The 21,247-nt window shown below is 41.2% G+C and overlaps 1 protein-coding gene across 1 annotated transcript; it reads left to right on the forward strand.

Annotated features, from left to right (window-relative positions):
* The first annotated feature begins 217 nt into the window (after nucleotides 1-217).
* SETD4 (SET domain containing 4) lies at nucleotides 218-20,512 on the forward strand. Its single transcript, XM_067565549.1, has 9 exons — nucleotides 218-401; nucleotides 1,526-1,563; nucleotides 2,217-2,305; nucleotides 3,991-4,420; nucleotides 6,599-6,773; nucleotides 8,123-8,204; nucleotides 8,656-8,736; nucleotides 9,630-9,753; nucleotides 17,586-20,512. The coding sequence occupies exons 1-9, from the start codon at nucleotides 269-271 to the stop codon at nucleotides 17,718-17,720; spliced, it is 1,287 nt and encodes a 428-aa protein (XP_067421650.1). The 5' UTR covers nucleotides 218-268; the 3' UTR covers nucleotides 17,721-20,512.
* Nucleotides 20,513-21,247: the final 735 nt, after the last annotated feature.

The following is a 21,247-nucleotide window of genomic DNA, read 5'->3' on the forward strand; positions in this document are numbered from 1 at the left end:
TCTGTCTGAAGGATGATACTATATTACTCTTTGAGTTTTATCTTGTAACATGCTGAGCGATTCCTGGGCATGCTGAATACCCTTTATTGTTGTTTTGCTGAATACCTTCAATTTCCTGTGAAATCAGTGACATTAAGGGTATTCAGTACCTAACAGAACTGGTGCCTTTTTCACTATCTTATTGTGTGTTGTATTATAAAATACCATTCTTCTCTGTACAAGGTAGAAGTCTATTACAGTACAAATGCAATATGTTTTTAATTAAACTATGTTCCGTTGGTTAATAATTCTTCCTCTGTATTTAGTAAACCAGAGTCACAAACTGGAATATATACAACTTAAGAAGTGGCTGAAAGAGAGGGGGTTTGATGACAGTAATTTAAGACCAGCACAGTTTTCAGGTAATTCTTTAATTGCTTATTGATCCTAGGTTGTCTGGTTCTCACTGTGGTTTTATCTGCATCTGGCTGGTTAGCTTCAGGAATGAGCCTTCAGTCTACAGACCTGCAGACATTAAGGCCCCAGTCCACCAAACAACTGCACACATGAATAATTTCACTCACATGAGTATGCTTGGGCCCAGATACTGCAAGCTGTTCCTCCTGAGTGGATTCTTATGCTCTTACAAAGTCCCACTGAAGCCGAAGGGGCTCTGCTCGGGGCCTATGGTACACCCATATTGAATTTCTCGCAGGATTGGGGTCATAGATATTAAAGGAGCTACTCACATTTTGTAAAATACTGTTGCATAAGTGTTTACAGGATCAGGACCTAAGCTTGTAAACCTTTCCTCATTTGTTCTGGCAGACTAATTAAATACACCTATCAGCATGTAGAGATGGAATGCAGGAAGTAACAACAATAAATAGTTCATATTTCAGTGGAATGTTTAATGTGTGTCTTTAATAGCATTTGTTCTTCAAAAATCTTTACAGAGTTTATTACAGGGCAGCAGATAGTACATCGTATAAATCGAGAAACAGCTGTGCAAGCCGGGTGACAACTAAAACACTGAGTATAAGATACCTAGCAAAGAGGGAGAAGCACAAGCTGTGGAGAAAAAAGTGTTTTTTTTAGTAGAGATTTGGAAAAAAAGATGAGTAATTGATGAAGCTGAGGGTGCAGGAACATTGTTCAAATGGCAGGAGCTGCAGAGATGAAGGCTTTCATAAGTGATAAGAATGTGGGAGATACGAGAAAAGAGACTGAAGCTAGAGGAAGAAGAAAGAGCAATAAGAGTCCATATCTTCAAAGGTATTCAGGTGCTTCACTCTTATTTAATTCAGTAGAAGTTAGGTGTCTAAATACCTTTGAGTATCTGGGCCAAGATCCATGCATAAGCTGGAGTTAGTCCATGGGGGACTTTTAAAATGCCTTTTTTGTTGTATAGTAAATATGTTCAGTTGCCTGAAATTTCCTTTTTCCGGCCAGTTTTAATTCATAGTGTTTTGTTGTAGTCTTGTGGAGAAGTCTTAAGATTGTGTACTGTATTGTAATCATTCTTTTTGTTCCTGTGCTATTTCAGGTACAGGAAGAGGACTAATAACCACAAAAGCCTTTCAGGTTGTGTTCTGTGTCTGTGTGTGTTATGGCTTATATTTTATGTACTGCAAGAGCAGCTGGAGATATTCTGGGCCCTAATCAAAATTGCACCCAAAGGAGCCTAAAAGTATAGAGGGGAGTCTGAGATGATAGAGTTTGTACTCAGGAGCTGCAAAACCCCATGCTAAAGTTTAGCAGTGCAGATTACAGGGGGTGTGAATTGCACCAAAATGTTATGCTTTAACTGTCCTGTGTGGACACTGCTGGCGTGAACTAAAAAGTACCTAGTTCGATTTAATGTAGTCCTGTGTGAAAGTGGTACAAAGGAGCTGTAATCTGGCTTTAAATGCCCAGTAGAAAATTCCCATCAGAGAGGTCTCACTTCAAGTGTGGTGTAATCTGTTCAAGGGGAAAAGTGTTGCTTCTTAGCTAGTCATCAACATAATCAGAAACTGTTTATCCTCTGCCAGTGACATCCTTCCACTTACTGCACAAACTTCCTATGTGGCTGGACTGCCAGTGTTTTACAACTATAATAATCTCCACTGAGGCTGTGGTCATATCCATTTGCCTCTTGGCTCCAGTGTGCCCTGGGGCATTTCTCTACACTTATTAATTGTGCATCCATGGTTCATTTTCAATCTGACTTTTAGTCTGTTTGATTTTTCTCAAAGGCAGGGGAACTGATTATTTCGTTGCCGGAGAAATGCTTGCTCACCACGGGTACTGTCCTTAGTAGCTACCTTGGAGAATACATTGCAAAGTAAGTGTGGGGGGAGATAATCCCTTAAGGAATTCCTCTGTTGGTGTTTACTGGGTGCTCACACACTGGTAGATTATTCCTTTGAACTTGTGTTAGGGCCTCAACTGCAAAGCCTAATTTACACATGTATGTGACCCAAGGATCTCTGGATTCCAACCGACAGAGGGTACAGGGATCCCATGGGTTCACCAAAATAATATCATGTACGGTCTAACAAACTGTGTGCAGGTTACTTTTTGGGGGTTTTAACTGCATCACACTGGTCGTCATAATAATTGCAAAATGTATAGAGATAGTGTAATGGAAGCTTGCATCACACTGGTCGTCATAATAATTGCAAAATGTATATGTATAGAGATAGTGTAAGGAGTTATGTATATACACTAAAGATTCTGTTCTTAAAGTCTGTGACTAGGGACTGGTCACCAGAAAGGTGAAAAGCAGGTTTTATTTCTGACAAGAAATATTTGGTTCAAAATGGGCCATTTAGCATCTGAGTTGAATGCTAATGAAGGATTGTGAAATCTTCAAAGACAGGACATTTACAGAAGACGTGTACCAGCAGGAGAGAGTCCTGTTTGCAAGTAAGGACAATAAACTTTGGGGGGTATAACTAAGGGGTTTGAAGGTACACTCTCATTCTTCACCTAGGAAGTAAATTGACAGTGAGTTTACTTCATGAAAAAGGGATCTCTGCCAGGTTTGGTTGGAAATGCTGGAAAGAAATTTGGGTAAGATCAACTTCTTCAGACAGGAGGATTACTTGTTAGTTAAGTTTTTAGGCTTTAAAATTCACGTTGTGATTTTGTTTTACATGTAACCATATGTTCCCATTTCTCTCACTGGTTTTTATTTGACTCTCTTCTTCTTACTTAAATTTCCTTTTGTTTAATTGAACTCAAATTTTGTGCATAATGCAGGAAAGCAGTAGTCCAAGCTAAAACTGGTAAACCATGGTGAACTGTTCCTTTGGGAACAGAGGATCTGGTATTTCTGTGGGTGTCCAGTGATCAGGGGCTGGCTACCACAGGGGGGGACACTTTGAAGGGACTCAGGGCCAGGGATGCATTTATTGTCAATCAGCAGGGCAAAGGCAGGGCTAGTATAGCCTGGAGGGGAGTGCTTGAGTAATGGGCTGGTTGTTCTAGAAAGCTGACACCCAGCTAAGTACAGGCAAGACTCTCTCGTGCTAGAGGCATGTGGTAACAAGCTCTGGGTGCCCGGAGAAGCATACCAATGTATTTCCATTGGTCTCAACAAGACTACTTGCATGCATGAGGGTTGCTCAGATGAGTTGAGTTTTGCAGGATGGGGCCCTTATTTAAATGGAATTGTAAATTTATTTGTTTGGAACTACTAAATGTGCATGCTCTAAAAGAAAGGAATTAAAATATGAGACTACAAAGCGCTATGTGACTGCACCCTTTTTGGTAAATTCATAACAAAAGTTGATGTAAATCGTATAGAAGACCGTTTTATATTTTTGTTTTAAATCAAATCCAGTGTTTTACCATTTTCGTTTTTACAGCTTGTCAATAAAATAAATGTAAAAACACTGACTTACCTGCAAATGTTTTTCATTATACTACAAATAAGTTTAAAATGTTTGTTTATAATCTCAAAATAGTAAAAGAATATGTGATGGTATTTTATCCTCACTTCTGCATATCTTATGTTTTTAATAGATGGAAACCTCCCATATCTCCTTTGTTAGCACTGTGTGCATTTTTAATAGCAGAAAAATATGCGGGTGAGCAATCTGTGTGGAAGCCTTATCTTGATGTTTTACCAAGGACATATACCTGCCCTGTTTGTTTGGAGCAAGAAGTAGTGAGACTTCTTCCTGAGCCCGTAAGAAGGAAGGCTCATGAGCAAAGAACAGTGGTCCAGGAGCTGTATACCTCTTCCAAGACTTTTTTCTCTTCCCTTCAGTCTTTGTTTACTGAGGATGTAGAAACTGTTTTTAATTATGATGCCCTGCAGTGGGCGTGGTGCACCATTAATACTAGAACAGTGTACATGAAGCGTTCACAGAGGGAATGTTTCTCTAGAGAGCCAGATGTTTATGCACTAGTGCCTTATTTAGATCTGCTCAACCACAGTCCAAATGTTCAGGTAAGAAGCTGAAAAAACCCCCATTGTTTTCATTAGGTGCAATGCACCAACTCCGTGCAGAAGCTATTTTCTTGTCTGTGATGAGTTAGGAACACAGAGTTCCATTGTTCATGGGGTCATGGTGTGTGTGTGTGTGTGTGTGTGTGTGTGTGTGTGTGTGTGTGTGTGTGTGTGTGTGTGTGCGTGCACACGCTCAATAGATATGCACCAAAACTTATCATGCAATGCAAAATAAATGAACAAATAGAATTTTTATTTTTTATGATTCAAGTGGCAAAATAATGACAAGGGAAAGAATTCCACCCTCCCACTTGCCCTCAGTATACTGGTGTGATGGGGTGTAGCAGCCACATGCTGAAGGGATTAAAGAGAGCCTGTGGGCACAATCAACCTCTCCTCACTACACCTGCAGTATGTGTCAGTGCGGAAGGGAGGAGTTAAAAGGGCTGAACTGGCCCAGTTAGGGGCTGATCAAGAAGGTGAGCTGCTCTCTGCTCAGTGAGAGAAGCCTGGCTGGAGTCAGGTAGCTGAGTGGCATTGCTAGCAGACAGAGTCTCCCTGAAGGAAGGTACCTGTGCAACAGGGAGATCCAGGCAGTTGGAAAAGAAAGTGGCAGCAGGAAGTGAGTTCACCCAAATTTCTCCCCAGTGATGGAGACTCTTGCAAGGAACACAAAGACTCTTGGTTTGTCAGGGACAGCCCTGCCAGGGGAGTGGAGGAAAACCCCCCTGCAGCAGACCCAGCTGGGTGGCAGAAAGTGCTAAGAAGCTCTGCAGGGACCTTTTGGGAAGGGGCTTAGAGAGAGTGGACCTGTTCTGCTGCAAGCTGGGAACAGGCTGAGGTAAAGACCCAAGACAAGGCAGGAGAAGTGGCCCAAGGAGACAGCAAGGAGACAGGCCTTGACTGCGTGATCTGGGTCTTTGGCCCAGAACCCAGGGGAGAGAGAGGGCTGACTCCTACCAGCCCACCGAGGAGGAGGGAGTGCCCCACACATGCCCAAGCGGTAAGGACTGCTGAAATTCCCTGATACTAGAGATAAGGGCTAGTGAGTCTGAACTCAGACCAACCGTCCAGCATGAAGTTGAAGGACCACTCGCACTGTTGGTTTACCCCAGAAGGGGTGGAACTCTACATGAGTTGGATGGAGGGGGGCTGAGTTGCACGAAGGAGCAGACCACGGTAGGGCTGGAATGGCTGTCAGCAGCGGGTGCTAAAGGAGGAGAGCCTTCTACACCACACCCCAGCCACAAAGGGGTGTGCTGGCCAGTGAGTCACATGCGTACACCTGGCCCTATGTGCCACTGTTTTGGCTCACAAGACCAGAAATGGCTTAGGGCAGAGGTTCCCAAACTGAGGCGTGCCCTCCCTAAGGGGAGTGTGGAGGAATGTTAGGGGGGAATGTGGTGGGGCCTGGGTCAGCCCCCACAGGGGTTGGGGAGGGAGCATCACCTAGCCCTGCTCTGCCCTCAGCTCTGCTCCGGCCCTGGCCATGGCTCTGTCCTGGCTTTGGCCGTGGCCCCTGACACCGACTGCAGCATGACTGTGGTTCCATTTCTGGCCCTGCTCCCAGCTCCTGGCCCCAGCCTCGGCCATGGCCCCATTCTCAGCCCAGGAGGATGGGGGTTCACAGCATAAAAAGTTTGGGGACCACTGGCTTAGGGAGAACTGTCTCCAGTGGAAGGTTCCTGTAACTGTTCTGCATTACTCCCTCAAAAGGTGTAGTGCAGGGGGCAGCCTATGGTAACCTCCTCAGGGCTGCCTATAAAGTTGCTCTGATTTATGCCAGGGGCCACAGTGATTCACGTGACAGCATAGGGTATCATGGAGGTGGCTTAAAGCTACCTTTGTCCCCTCTTCCCCTGAGCTGGACCTGCTGTGCTCTGCCTCCTGGAGATGCTGCACAGCCTCGAACCCAAATGTTTTGTGTTTGTTCTGTGTCAATATATTAGGGAATTTTTCCTCTTCAAATCAGATCCAAAGCGCAAAAAAGAAAACTCCCAATCCTCAAAATCACTTTAAATATTATATCGTTGAGTCTTAGATGTTTATACCCTTTTATCACAGTAAGATAAAAGTGATAAATGTTACTGGTTTCCATCATTCTAGGTCCGGTGGATTTATTTTCATGCTGCTATAGAGGAAATGTCTCTCTTTTTTTTTTTTTTTAATTTCTCAAAGGTAAAAGCTGCATTTAATGAGCAGACGAGATGTTATGAAATTTGGACAGATTCACATTGCAGAAGACATGAAGAACTGTTTATCTGTTACGGTCCTCATGATAACCAGCGACTTCTGCTAGAATATGGATTTGTTGCCATTAACAACCCACACAGTGCGGTTTATGTCTCAACAGGTTGGTAACTTGATCTTGACATTACAATGTGAAATACTAGGGAGCCAGGAAGCTTTATCACTTCATCTGGGTAAATATGATAACTGAGGAAGCTTACACTGTTTCACTCTGCACTAGATTGTAGCCAGTATGACCAGGGTTTTTTAACAGCATTAAAATTCATATACAAAATTAAAGTGAAATATAGGGTTGGTTCCATTTTTGCCTTTTTGAACTACACCTAATAAGGATTAACTAAAAGTTTGTGTGTGTGTGCTTCTTTGTTTAAGTGGCCTTCACTTTTGTGGATTTGCTCTGGTTTCATTCATTATACTATGAAACTTAGTTCAGCCTTTATTCTGAAAACCCTTACATGTTTGGTTAACTTTAAGCACAGGAATAACAACATTAACTTCAATGGGACTGCTTATGTGAGTAAAAGTTAGGCACTTGCTTAAGTGTTTGCAGGATTGTGGCTTTAGAGAATAATTTAAGGATGGAACTGGAAATGCTGGGAGAGTTTTACAAACTACCCTCTCTCAAGTGTGTGTGGGTGTGCGCACATGCACACACACATGCATCTGTATCACACTAAATATTGCTAGACCTTACGTTTCAGAGAGAGGATGCTAGCATGTCTTAGAGGCCCCAATCCTGCAAAACTTAATTAAGCATGTGCTTAAATGCTTTGCTGAACTGAGACCACAGTAAAAGAAACCCATGCTATTAGCCCAGTCTTTGCTAAAGAAAATTAATAATTATGTGGCAAAGACTTGGTCATGAGTTGGCCAGCAAGCTGACTGGAGAGCCAAAAACTAGCTTGGGAGGTGGAATTTTTTTATATTTATTTTTTGCCAGTGAGACTTGGTTGCTTGTATAGGTATATGAAGAGAGAGAGACAGCTGTTTGGAATTTAAATTGAGTATGTAGTTGAAAAGTTATATTTTTATTATAAAGCACTGAGGCTGTTTAAAGTCAGATTTGCAGCTGGTATAAATCAGCTCCATTTACTTCAGTGGAGTTATGTTGATTTATCAGTTGAGCATCTGGCTTTTGGTGCTTTAGAATTTACTCCATGCCAAAAAACTGTGTGAAAAGAACATTATTAAGGTTGCCAAGTCAAGTACGCAAAAGTTATGAAACGCCAGAATGAACTCTGTGTGTTTAATCCTGCAAGTTGCTGAGTGCTCTTGAGAGGTGCTCTTCAACTCATATTGAACTTCATTAAGGTTTTGACTTTATCTGAGCTGATCTTTGCTTAATGGATTAATTATATCATACTATAAGGAAATACTTTGCAGTTTGTTAGTTTTCACTGCTTGTTTTCACTGCTAACTGTTTGCTTAAAGATCTTTAAATATATATTGCAGATATCCTTCTTACACCTATCTTTCCAGCAGACAAGCAGAGAAATATGAAGCTTTCCATTTTAAAGGACCATGATTTGTTGGAGTAGGTATCTCTTTAAAATCCTGGTTTCCACTTCAGAAAATAGTTGCAACACAACTGATATAAAAAATCAGATGCCCCCGCCCCTTTTTTTAAACTTTCAAGAAAATTGGTTTATAAAAATATATAGGTATTTTCTTAATCTCTTGATAGTGAAAGAAAATTTAAATGGATAAAAGACAATATGAAAGCTAAGGATCAGGGTTAGGGATCAGCAAAAGACAATTGGGACCACCTTGTTCCAAGGCTGTGGGAAGCAGCGGAGCAAAGGGAGCTGGGGGGAAACCTTTTGCCTAGGACTATGGGCACATGGACTATGCATCTGTCTCCTTAACTGTGCCCTGGGGTTGGGAGGAGGCTGTCACTAGGCAAAAGTTTCGTTGACAGTTACTGTTGGTGTGAAGATCACAAACTGTGTAACTTTCCACCTTTTGGTAATTTTTGACACTTTTAGAAACTTGACGTTTGGAAGGGATGGGCCATCATGGAGACTCCTCACAGCTCTCAAATTGCTGTGTCTGGAAGCAGATGAATTGTAAGTTTCAAATAAACACTTACAGAAATGTGGTCATTTATTTAGAAAACAATGCATCTTCTCTCTCTCTACTCTGTACCCTCTCATACTAACTAAGGTGTAGAGATAGTAATGTTGTACACATGTGATTATCTCTAACTTCAGCAAGACTACTCACATGAGAAGAAAAGCAAAAAGGATTTGGAACGATATGTAATTTGAATGTTATTGTCTGCTTGTTGCATAAATGACAACTGCATTCAGTTAAACACCAAGCATTCTATTGTTGTTCCCACCCTACTCCAAGAACTGGATATTGCTTTAATGTTCAGATTTTCTATTTCTTGTGTTTGTCATTTTGGTGGGTCTCATGCACTCAGACATCAGTTTGATTGATCTGAAAAGTATATATCAGGGACTACTTTTGAAATTTCAGGGCCAAGTTCATTGCTGAAGTACAAAAGTTCAGCTGCACTGATGTCGCGAAGTTGCTCTGGCTTTTCAGCAGTGAATTTGGCCTTCAAAATCTTGGTATTGTTTGAAAATGGCTATATGAGCTTTGTCAGTAATCAAATATGTCTTAAAATTAAAAGTAAAAAAATTAATATTTACACCCATCTATGCTGTGATTGGCTTAAGTTATCGATAGAACACTTAAAAAAAACCTGAAACTGCAAGATATTGAGACCTATCAGTCTCAATATCTTGAAATGAAATGTGTGTTCTGTTTTACTCAACTTCTTAAACCATGCACATCAGTGTGGTAACTGAGTGCTATATCTCTGTTTTTTTTTTTCTGTTAACTTTGATTTAATTATCTAGCAGGGGTTTTTTTTATATAATTTCAATTTAACTTCGGAATGGGTAATCCAATAAATAATCACTTGTTTTTTTTCAAACATTTTTTGCTTTAGTACCTACTGGAAGAAAGTGCTGCTTGGTGATACAATTTCAGCTAGAAATGAAGAGAGGAGTTTGACCATAGCAGCAAAAATATGCTTTTCTTTAACGGAGGAGACGCAGCACGTCCTTCACGAGGTACCTTGGCTAGGAGAATACAATGCGGCAGATTCTCTCAAGGGACTGGTTTATGTGGTGCTTTAGTCTGCAGTAGAGTGATGTAAATTTAGTCCGTACTAGCGTGTTGCGCACCAACTAGTCTGTGTGGACCCTGCTTGTGTGCACTAAAAGTTCCCTACCAGGGTGGATTGATTTAAATCATGATTTAAATCACCAAGAGAAAATCATTGATTTTAAATCATGTTTCCCACTGATACTTTTGCACATAGTTCTTAAACAATGGTGCAAAACTGATCACACAAACATGTTAATTTACAACTCAATTCAGCATTTTACAACATCTATGAGTATATTTTGTGTAATTTTTTTAGATAATTTAATTTTTATTAATTTATGAAATAGTACATAATACTCATTACCTGTGTCAAATTGCAGATGCAGCAGCAGTACATTAGGAATGGTAAGAACTAAATCACACACACAATCACAATAGCATTTATATTTTATTAAACTAAATCTTTAAATGTTATATAAATATCTCATTTGCAATTGTAGCAATCTCTTGAGTTGCCGGCTGATGGCTGTCCTTAAACTTTTTTTTTTTTTTTTTTTTTTTTTTAATTTTCAAATTTGATTAACTCTAACAGACAGGTCATCACAACCCTAAATATATGCTGTCCTTAAAATGTCTACAACTAACTCTCATCTTCCCCACTCCCACTGTCATTTTTATTCATAGACTGAAACAGAAATACGAGTTTTCTTGCTTTTTCAACTCCCAGTCAATTTCTTAGCTTTGAGTGAATAATACCAAACGATGAAAATATTCTCTCTGTGTCTGCAGAGGAATCTACTGCTGTGAAAAGTTGGCTTAGCAACTGGAGGAACTCTGTTTCAAGGTGCCTGGCTAATGATTTCCACCAATTCAGGGGAGTGACTTTGTTCAGAACATCAGTAAACATATGCTGTTTAAATGGTTCTGCTCCAGCCCTGAAATGTATTCTGACTGGCATAACTGAGCAGTGATTTTTGAGATGCTCATGCCATGGCAGCATCATCTTCTTCAGAAGTTAGGCATCTACCTTTATGTCTGGGGTCGAGAATGTTCGCAAGAAAATGAGGTGGAGTTCAGTGCTTGGTCCATTTGTTTCTTTATTGCCTGCAGGTTAACTTTCTGGTAAGGTATTTCTTCAAAATATTCCCAGATAGGGTCTCTTTTACGCCAAGAAGCCATGACAGTTTTTCTGTGGCAAAAGTGTGTGGGAATATAGGAAGCTGTGTGTGTACTGAATGTCTTCCTTTTTTCTTTCCAGTCCACTCCATTGTTCCTTTCTACTCTGCCTCCATCCTTTGCCTCTCTCTGTCTTTAAGACAGTGTCTTAACTAACCTCTCTTCCTTGCTTGGTCCAGTTCCACCACCACATAGGCACAGAACAACAATAATCCTATCCAGCCCGTGTCTTTCTTTGCACATGTGACTTTAGTCTGCTGAGAAACAGAAACTGTGAAAGCCCAGAACTTCCAAGAAGCAAGAGCCGGTAGTTAGGCTGGACAGACTAGAGCCATTAATTCATTTTTATGAGACTGTAAGTGAAGGGTTAGTATGTTTGTGATAAGATTTAATTGTAACAGTTATTTTTTAAACAAGAGAGAAATTTAGTATTTTATTGATGATCTTTTAAAAAAAAAATCTGATTTAATTAAAAAAACCTGATTTTCTTTTAAAAAAATCTTTTTTTTTTTTTTTTTTTAATCCATCCTGGTTCCCTAGCATGTGTTAATGTAGTCCTTTTTCAATCAGCAGTATGTTAATATATGCTAGGAACTTTTAGGGAGCACCACCAGAATCCTCATGGGTCAATTAGTGCACAAAACACTAGTATGGACTAAAATTTATACCCCTCTAGTGCAGACTACAGCACCAATAGACAAGTCTTAACACTTAGCATAAATTGGTAGTAACACCATTGACTTCAGTGGTGCAATTGAGGGCAGAATCCGGCCCTGTGTGTTTTATAGATGAAGATTTGACTTACATGTATTAGCTTATTTATCTGGCTTTACCTAAGTGCTTATTTATATGGGGTGGTGCCTTTTGTTTTTCTATGCAAAGTGTGCTTCAGGCATAATATATTCCAGATTTACACCAATAAAGTGAGATCAGCTCTTGGTGCAGTAAGTGTTCCTTAGTTTAGTATTTATCCTACTTTGCGGGAGCTGGAGGGGACTGTCACTTTTTCGGAATATCTTGGTGTATATTATGCAATCAATGGGAATATTTCCATTTAATTCAAGTGGGGTTTGGATTAGGTACACTTGGCAAAGCATAAAAAGGTGACAAATGAAAAAAAAAACCCTCAACATTGACTGCACTGAAGCAACTTTGGATTTACATCAGTATAATTGAGATCAGAAAATGGCCTAATGGTTAAAATTATTTTCTTTAAAAATGCATGCAGTAGTGTTATTGCAATGGTAATGGGGTTTAATTCAGAAGCATCTTAGCGGCTCTCATATACCTTTATAGGGTGTTTTGTACCTCATGGCCATCTGATGAGAGAAAGCCAATTAGGTGTACTTCTTATGAATTAAGTGAGAAAATAAATAAGCAAATACAAAGCTAGCTAACTTACTATATTTTCCTAAAACAATGCAATAATCAAATTGAGGCTACAGTGGAGATCATATGAATTAATCAATGGGTTAACAATACTGTAAATTGAAATTAATAACTCAACAAGAAAATAGATTGAGAATTAGGAAACAAAACAAAACTGGGACTGTTCAGTTTAGAAAAAAGATGAGTAAGGGGGATATGATAGAGGTGTATAAAATCATGAATAGTGTGGAGAAAGTGAATAAGAAGTTTTACTCCTTCACATAAAACAAGAACCAGGGTCACTCAATGAAATTAATAGGCAGCAGATTTAAAATGAACATAAGGAAGTATTTCTTCACATAATGCACACTCAACCTGTGGAGCTTGTTGCCAGGGGATGTTGTGATGGCCAAAACTATAAATGGGTTTAAAAACCAAACAAAACTGGAGGATAGATCCATCATTGACTCTTGCTGAGATGGTCAGGGATGCAACCCCATGCTCTGGGTGTCACTACCCTCTGGCTGCCAGAAACTGATTGAACAACAGGGGATGATGCATCATTCTATATGAAGCACCTGGCATTGCCTACTGTTAGAAGACAGGATACTGGGCTAGAAGGACCATTGGTCTGACCCAATATGGCTGTTCATACAATGATTTGATCAGTTGAACATAAGAACATGATCAATAGTCAAATCATTAAACCAGTATAACAGAGCAAATCCTTATATATGCATGACCTTGGACACTCGAAGTGGGGAGTAGCCTCTTCCTTAGCCCTAGAGATATTACTACATCCTTTTGGAGAGCCAGTCATTGAATGGCTTACTTAGGACTGATCCACACTTAAAAATTAGATTGATGTCACTCAGGGCTGTGAAAAATTTTGTGCCCTGAGTTGCGTAATAGGTGGACCTAATCTCTGGTGTATATGTGGCTAGGTCAATGGAAGAATTCTTCTGTCGAGCTAGCTACCGCCTCTTGGAGAGGTGGGTTAAGTACATCAGCAGAAAAATCCCTCGTGTTGCTGTAGGAAGCATCTAGAGCGGGATGGTCAAATTTACATCTCCACCAGCCCCCACTGGGCAGAATCCTCTAGTCCCACCATCCTGCTGCAGGGCAGAAGCTCCAAGCTCCCCACCCTAGTCTGGTAGGCGGAGAATGGGACTGTGCTGCTCTAGCACGGATGTGGCCTTAATCTCATCTCTTCTCTTCTCCCCGCTCTGCCTTCAATCTCTCTACATTCAGTACAGTGAAATCAGCAGCTCAAGTATCTCTTCAGCAGAGTGGTTTACTCCCAACACCTTTACAGACCCAGAATGACACCTTTTGATTTGTTAGGATCTGCTTAAAATTTAAGTTGGTTTGAGTCCAGTTATGGTTTACTTATGTGGATTTACCAGCACGTGATGCTGCCACTACTACCACCTCCCCACTCACAGGGGGTTAAATCAATTAGGGAAAATCAATTATTTGCAAGCATTCCCGCAGTTATCTTAGAAAAGAATTCAAGAGAGAAAAATACTTCAAGGATCTGCTCTTTGGCTTGCTTAATCCATAGAGCTTCAGAGTCAGTCAGGAATTGTAGTTTGGGGAACCTGATGTCTTCTGCCTTGGATACCTTAGGCTATCAGGTGTCATCTTCTGGTCAGCTGGCTGGTCTGTGGGAATCTGTCTCCTCTTTCCTGGGGACTGGCCCAGGGAAAGTAGGGTATCAGCCATTTGGGTGTCTTTGTGGCGACCCATGAAGCAGCACACTTGGATGATGGTTAGCACGCTTTAAGGTTGTTATAAGAGTTGGTAATGTCTCATGGTATCTCCCAGAGATTTTTCTGAGCAAACTGGGGGATCACAGGTTTCATATCTCAGACTGCATTGTCCAATCCTGGTTGAGGGTGGTCAGGCTTAACCTTTGGTTCAGTTTTGGGGCCCTCCTTTCTGCGAGCAGTTTTATCACAATATCCATCTTAAACTGCAAGTCCATGTACTTCCCCAAAAGCCCTTATCTGGGTCAACAGTCACAGATGGTTCCCAGGCAGTTAAGGCCCAGCCACTTGTAGCCCTTTAACTGACAACATTGTCATTGACCATACTCATTCATGTATCTCATGCGTGCATTTCCTCAGTGTTGCTTAGAGCCTCACCACATGCAGCATGAACTTACAGGACTGTCACCCTGTGACTAGACCGGGCAAACATATGAAAGGGCATCTTGCACTAATGAAGCCCTACAGACAAAGCTTCTTTTAAGCTCCTGTTAATATAAATGTCATTTAAAAATACAACAGCTCAAACTGCCAACTCTGTGTCTACACTGTTATAGGTCTATGTGTCATATATAATTGCATACCATAAAATAAAATAGCTACCTATGAGTTTGTTTTAGCCACCCCCATTAAGAATATTATAATGGAAAAGGGTTATAAAAATACATCCTCCCCAAAGAAAACATATGTATGCACACTATTCAAGCAGCTCTTGGCCCTTAGAGCCCACATACAGCTTTAGTCCTGAACTGCTGAACTGGAGGAGCAGAGAGGCAGAATTGTTTATAGACCTGGCACATAGGGACATTGTAGAGCAAGCCCACCTCAGAATTGACTTCCCTAATCTTCCAGTTGAGGAAGTCAGTCTCATGATGGAAGGGCACTTAGGTGAAATGGAAGGACACACCTTCTTAGTTGGCGTCTTCCTTCCTACTGAGATAGTGGAGATGGACAATTCCTTATGCGCCAAAGAGGTTGCTCCAGGAGATGGAATTACAGGAACTACAGGATTTGATCATCAGGAATAGACAATTAGGTATGTGATTACTGAGAAAACAGCATGGTGATTTGCCTGCCACTTGCAAAGGTGGTGGATATTACAAGGCACCTAGATGGACTTCTAGTGAATGCTGGGGAGGAGCCAATGATAGTGGTACGTCTTGGCATAGGAAGAAGTACTAGAGAGGTCCTGGAAGCTAAATTTAGCCCACTAAGTATAAGGCTTAGGTCCAGATCCTGGGCGGTAGCCTTCCCTGAAGTTCTTCCAGTCTCAGTGTGTGGTTGAGAACATGGTGCATAGAAAAGGGGTTTCAGTTTAGGTTCTGGGGAACATTTTTGGGAAGGGGGAACCTGTACAGAGGGGATGGGCTCCAACTTAATCAAAATGGAGCCAGAGTGCAGCCATGTAAAATAAATAAGCTTTGGGGGGAAGCCATCAGGAGCTGAGGCACAAGTCGGGACAGAGACATCTGTTGAAGATGTCAATAATACAACAGTATCTGTGTATCCAGTAAAGGGCAGAATGCAAATTATAACTGAACTAAAACAGGGACAAGATGAACACACAGTAACTTCTGTAAAATCAGCAGTCTGTCAGATCAAGAAGTTAAATAAAAACAGGCTCCTAGTCTAGGAAAAAAAGCTATAAATGTCTATATACAAATGCAAGAACTTTAAAAACAAAAGCAGTGAACTAGAATGGCTTGCAGTGGAAGAGGATTTTGCTATAATAGGCATTATGGAAATGTGGTGGAATGATTAAAAATGGGATACAGTAATATTTTCTTACAAATATACAAGAAAGACAAACTAGGCTGAAGAGGTGGGGGAATAGTGCTGTAGCTAAAGGATTCCATTGAGCCTAGCGAGAGAAAAATTCAGAGGGGAGAGGACTACACAGTTGAATCTATATGGATACAAATTCCAAATTGTAAGAATGTACACATATTAGTAGAGCTATACTACTGACCTCTGGATCAAGAAAAGTACACCATGTTGAGAGACATCAGAGGCAGCAAAGTAACAAAATGATGACAGTGGGGGAACTTCAGCTATATAAGTTCAGATATAAACTGTTCAAAAGGCACAATGGGACAGTGTTGAGAGCTTGTCTCAAAACTTTAACAGCTAGTCCTAAAGGCTGTTCTTGACTTTGTCATAACTAAAGCATAGGACTAACTCAAGAAGTAACTAGCTGAGTTCTGTTGAGGAAAAATAAAGTCACACAGCTACATTTTAGAGTTGGATCGGGTGCAGCTTTAATTGTGACACACACACAATCCCATAACCATAGCTATGGGGAATACTATAGCCATAGGGAAAACCCAGGTGGCTATAGGGAAGTCAAGCAGCATGTCTGGATGCTGGGCAAATGTACTTCCCCTGGCTACCAAATACAAAAGACTTATAGGGGTTGCTTAGATTCATTTACATGTTGATCGTATAATGGAATTTGATTAACAGTTCAGGAAAGACAATTATATGTACAATGGGGTACACCAGATGTTTTCACAGGAAAGACCAAAGAGCCATTTGATTTTACAATGTGTTTCAGGTACCCTGGTTATCACCCGAAGATGGGTGGCTGCACAATACATGTTAAAATGCTAATTTGTATGGAGTAAGTTCCTATTGGGTCAGGAAGACAGGGGGGCACGTACCGATACTTATCAGAACAGGAGATGTCTATTCACAGACTTCAAAAGGGCTAGAGTTCACAAAAGGAGTTTGCATTTAAATTGTGGTCCTGAGACATCCTGTGGGATTTTAGCATCTTTGTCTCAGTCTCAGTTTGGGGCATCCTATCAATGATTTAACCTGAGGGCTTCCATCACAGTTCAGGCTACCCAGTTTCAGGCCAGGCATTCTATAATCAATTCTATGATTAATTCTTTGATTCCACAGTTCCATTGTTGAACCTGATTGTGGTATCCAGGAAATTGATGCTTATGTGGCAGTGTTCTAGAGAGGGGATGGGTGGTGGTTATTGAAGTTGTGGTGGAAATTTGAGTAGCTGAGTAGTAATAGTGACTACAGTATAACTAGGCTCACCGTCTCTGACCCACTGTCGGGGTCAGATAGCTGAACATCTACTTACTGTCTGTAGGGTTCTTACACCTTCCTCTGAGCCTTCTGGTGTTGGCCACTCATGCAGATAGGATATTGGACTATATGGATCTTAGGTCTGATCCATTCTGGTAATTCCCACATTCTTATGGAACTACTTAATGAGGAGCCTAACATTTTCTTAACATTGGCTTTAGTCTGTTTTCTGTCTGTCGCATGGATTTTTGAATGAACGCATTTTCATTTTGCCACTAATTCTGTTTTCTTGATAAGTCATAAAATGTAACTAGTACAGTATTTTGATGTCACTGTATGTTACCTCTAGCACAAATTAACTTGTCACAAATGTCTGTTTATGGGCTACATCTATTTTTATGACTGAATTTAAATATCCTCTTGGTTTTTATACATTTCAGATTTCCCAAATGAAAAAGGACAAGGTGAACCTTGAAAACCAGCTGGCTTTGGTAGAAGCACTGCGCCTGGAAGACCTGACTATCTTGCAAACATCAGCAGACATTCTGCATGACTTGCATGCTGCAATAACTTGACCTCATCAAAAAGCAGATCATGACTCTCACAGCACAGTGACTTTCACTTACCAGGAGCTAGAGGCTGCTTGACTCAAACATTTTTGATGATCAGTAGCAGCAAGGAATAATGTAAAATTATGGTGGAAATGGTGTCCAGTTTAATTTACAGGTGTTGACATCAGCCATCATACCATATTCTGTGCTGCCTCTCCTGAGAGGTGTAGCCCAGAAAATGCAGCTGGGGGGCATGGGCCAAAGGTGGCTTTGTCACCTTTGTGTCATCTAGATTCTGGGCTGCTGAGGGGACCAAAACAACTCCAGGCATAATTAGAGCAGTCCCGGGGACTGATGGAACTTCAGTTGCCTATGGACAGAACTGCAGCCCAGAATCTCCTTGTGTGAAGCAGCTATTCCCTGGTATGTCCCTGCTTTGTGACTTACAAAGGAGGGCAGTAGAGTAGAGCCACTTGCCTCCCCTTGTGTTCTTGTGCCAGGGCCATCCTCCGTTGACTGTGGCTTTTTTATAGTCCCTGTATTTTGCTGGGGTGATTATATAAGGTCTGGAGCACAGGCAATGATCCGTCCCAGCATGACCCAAAAACAATCACCCAAGGCCCAACCCCAATGCACGTATAATAGACTGATGCTGGAGGCCCAGATGTAGGCCATTGTGCAGAAGTGTGGATTTCCCTCTCCCATTTTTAAAATCTCTTCTAGATTGTTGCTAGCCTATGTGCAGATGTGCTTGAATTATTTGAGCTGTGGTGTTGTAACATATTGCATTTTTGGCCATTGAGGCGATCCTTGCTGATGCTTTCCACAAGACCAGATTGTCACATGGAGAAACTTCCCTCTCCGTTCCCCTTTGCCTTCCTTGATCGATCTGGTTGGACATCGTAGTTGTGTGAGGGCTAGGGTAACTATTGACATTAGGGCCATACCTGTGTGAATGGTCTTGTATCTTATTACTTTTTTGTGTGCTTTCCTGCAGGCCCTCAAGCTCTTATTTTCTGTTTTCTAGTATGGATCTGCTTCATGTCACCAATTCGCTAATATTCTGGAAAGGTATTTGGAAAGGCTAACGTGGGATAAAGTGTTGGTCAAGGGAAATCCATGCAGGAGATGCATGAAAGTTGAAGAGGGAAAGAAAGGTGATACCTTAGGTTCCATCATTATGGGCTCAGTATAAGAACATAGATAAATGGCTACAAAGTCCGTTGAACTGTAGTGTGCACAGGGCCTGTTTGATTTGGGAGCTGGCCGTCTCAGAGGCAAAAAGGGACACTTAGAGCATATCACAGGCTCTAAGTTTCACCCAGTTACTCTTGTATTGAGCCTAATAACTTGTGTTTGACTAAAGCCTATCTTCCACTTTGGCATCCAGTCTTGACTTAAACAGAAGAGATGGAGAATCCACCACTTCCCTTGGTTTCACCGTCACTGCTGGAGATTTGTGCCTTGTTTCCAATTTGAATTTGTCTGGCTTCAGCTTCAAGCCATTGGTTCTTACTTTTTCTCTTCTAGTTTAAAGACCCCAGTAGTACCCTGGCTTTTCTCCCCATTAAAGAACTTGTACCCTGTAATTAAGTCACTTCACAATCTTTTGGATAAATTTAACAGATTGAGCTCTTTAAGCATCTCACTGTGATGCATTTTTTCCAGCTCTTGAATCATTCTTTGGCGCGTTTCTGCACCCTCCCCAAATTTTCCACATTGTTTTTAAAATGTGGATACCAGATCTGTAGGCAGAATTCTAGTATAAGTCTCACCAATGCTGTCTACAGAGGTAATATCCTCTCCCTGTTCCTACTAGTAACTTCACATATGTCTGTATTAAAATGCATTTTCTTTGAATGGGGCCAGCTTTACCAAAAAATCCAGATCATTTTTCATGACTGTCCTGTCCTCATAGTTTAACCGCTGTGCCAATCTTTGTGTTTGTGCAAATTTTATCAGCAGCGATTTTTATATTTACTTCCAGATCATTGATGAAAATGTTGAATAATGTTGGGACTAGTACCCAATCCTGGCAACACTCCACTAGAAAAACTGCTTGAGAGATTGCTTCTCAAAGGATATGTCTGTGGCCTGTGGAGTACAGACACTGCCCGTGCAGCTACACGCTGCAGTGAAAGTCTCCAGCAGTGGGGAAGCAGTGGGAAGGCAGCGGGGAAGCCGCTGGAGCGTTTCCTGGTGCTGGAAACTCTGTGTTCACCAGAAGTCCATCTAGGTGCCTTTTCCTGGTGCTGGAACCTCTCTGGTGCTGGAAACTCACTGGAACCTGGTGCTGGAATCTCATCTTTTCCTAGTGCTGGGACCTGTGTGGGTGTGGAGAGAGCCTGTGTAGGGTATGTTCCATGGGGTTCAGGTGTGTAGGACACTCTACTTGCCTGAGCAGTTCTTCCCCATCCACACTGCTTTTTGTTTATGTGTGTGCTAGCTGGGCTACTCTACGAGCTGCCACAAATGTAGACATATATTAAGTGTTACACTGCCACAGTCCAGATCAGCAGAGGTACTGGAGCTAGAGTTCCACGTTTGGTCCACCAATGCCTGAATTCATTACCTTTCCATCCTGCTGCAAGACTCATCTGTTCACCTGGGCATTTGGAAGGAAGATGGGTTGAGGGGGTATTTTACTTGTTCATCCCATTTCAGTAATTATCTGACAATCTATTAGTTAATGATATCAATAAAAAAGACTACAGTGTGGGAAGAGAGTTTATTGCTATTTTGACTGCCTTGAATGAATGATGTAATAAAAAGGGCGTTTTTGTACCCAACTGCTCTTGGCCTGCTATGTTACTGGAGCTTGTGGTCTCATACTGCTGCATTTTGTAATTAAGTCTTAGTATGATGTTAGTCATGTAGAATGAACTAAAGCATCAGAATAATACCGCCTTAAGTTATTTTTTCTGTATTTGAACAGCACCATTGCTCACGTGGGTTCTTTCTGTAGCGCTGAAGGAGGGAAAAGGGTACTTTGGTGCCGAGGAGCTGGCCCCAGGACTTCAGGTCATTAGCTAGGACTAAGGCCAGGAACAGACTGTCTGCTTAGATTCACTTAATAAAATTCTCTATAGAGAATATAGGAGATGATCCTCCATTGCTATCAGTCTCACATTTGTATGTAGTTAATGGAACTAGGCCAATTTATACCAGCTGAAGATCTGGCCTTGAGGATGTTAAATAGTTAATGGTAATGTTTGACAGAGTTAGGCAGAGAGGAGTTTAGAGATTATTTTTTTAGGTGATATGGGGCTATCATTAAGAAAGATTAATTGTTTGGAGATGGCTGTGATTAGAGCAGTTTCCATTTCTCTAGGTATGAGAGGTGGCCTTGGCCTTGCAGGAATATGCTACAGTTTGACATTACTGGACTACTGTGTCAGGCAAAATCCTGCCCCACCCTAAATTATGAAGTCACTATCACTGCTTGTGTAATACACTTCAACAGCAATTTGTTTAACAGAAGTAAACTAGTACAGCTCTTTGACATAAGGCTGCAATTCAGCAAAGCTTTTAGGTACATGTATAAGACTTCA

Source organism: Emydura macquarii, unplaced genomic scaffold, assembly GCF_026122565.2.
Source record: "Emydura macquarii macquarii isolate MOO-44397 ecotype Brisbane River unplaced genomic scaffold, CSIRO-AGI_Emac_v2 contig_2681, whole genome shotgun sequence".
Taxonomy (NCBI): Eukaryota; Metazoa; Chordata; order Testudines; family Chelidae; genus Emydura; species Emydura macquarii.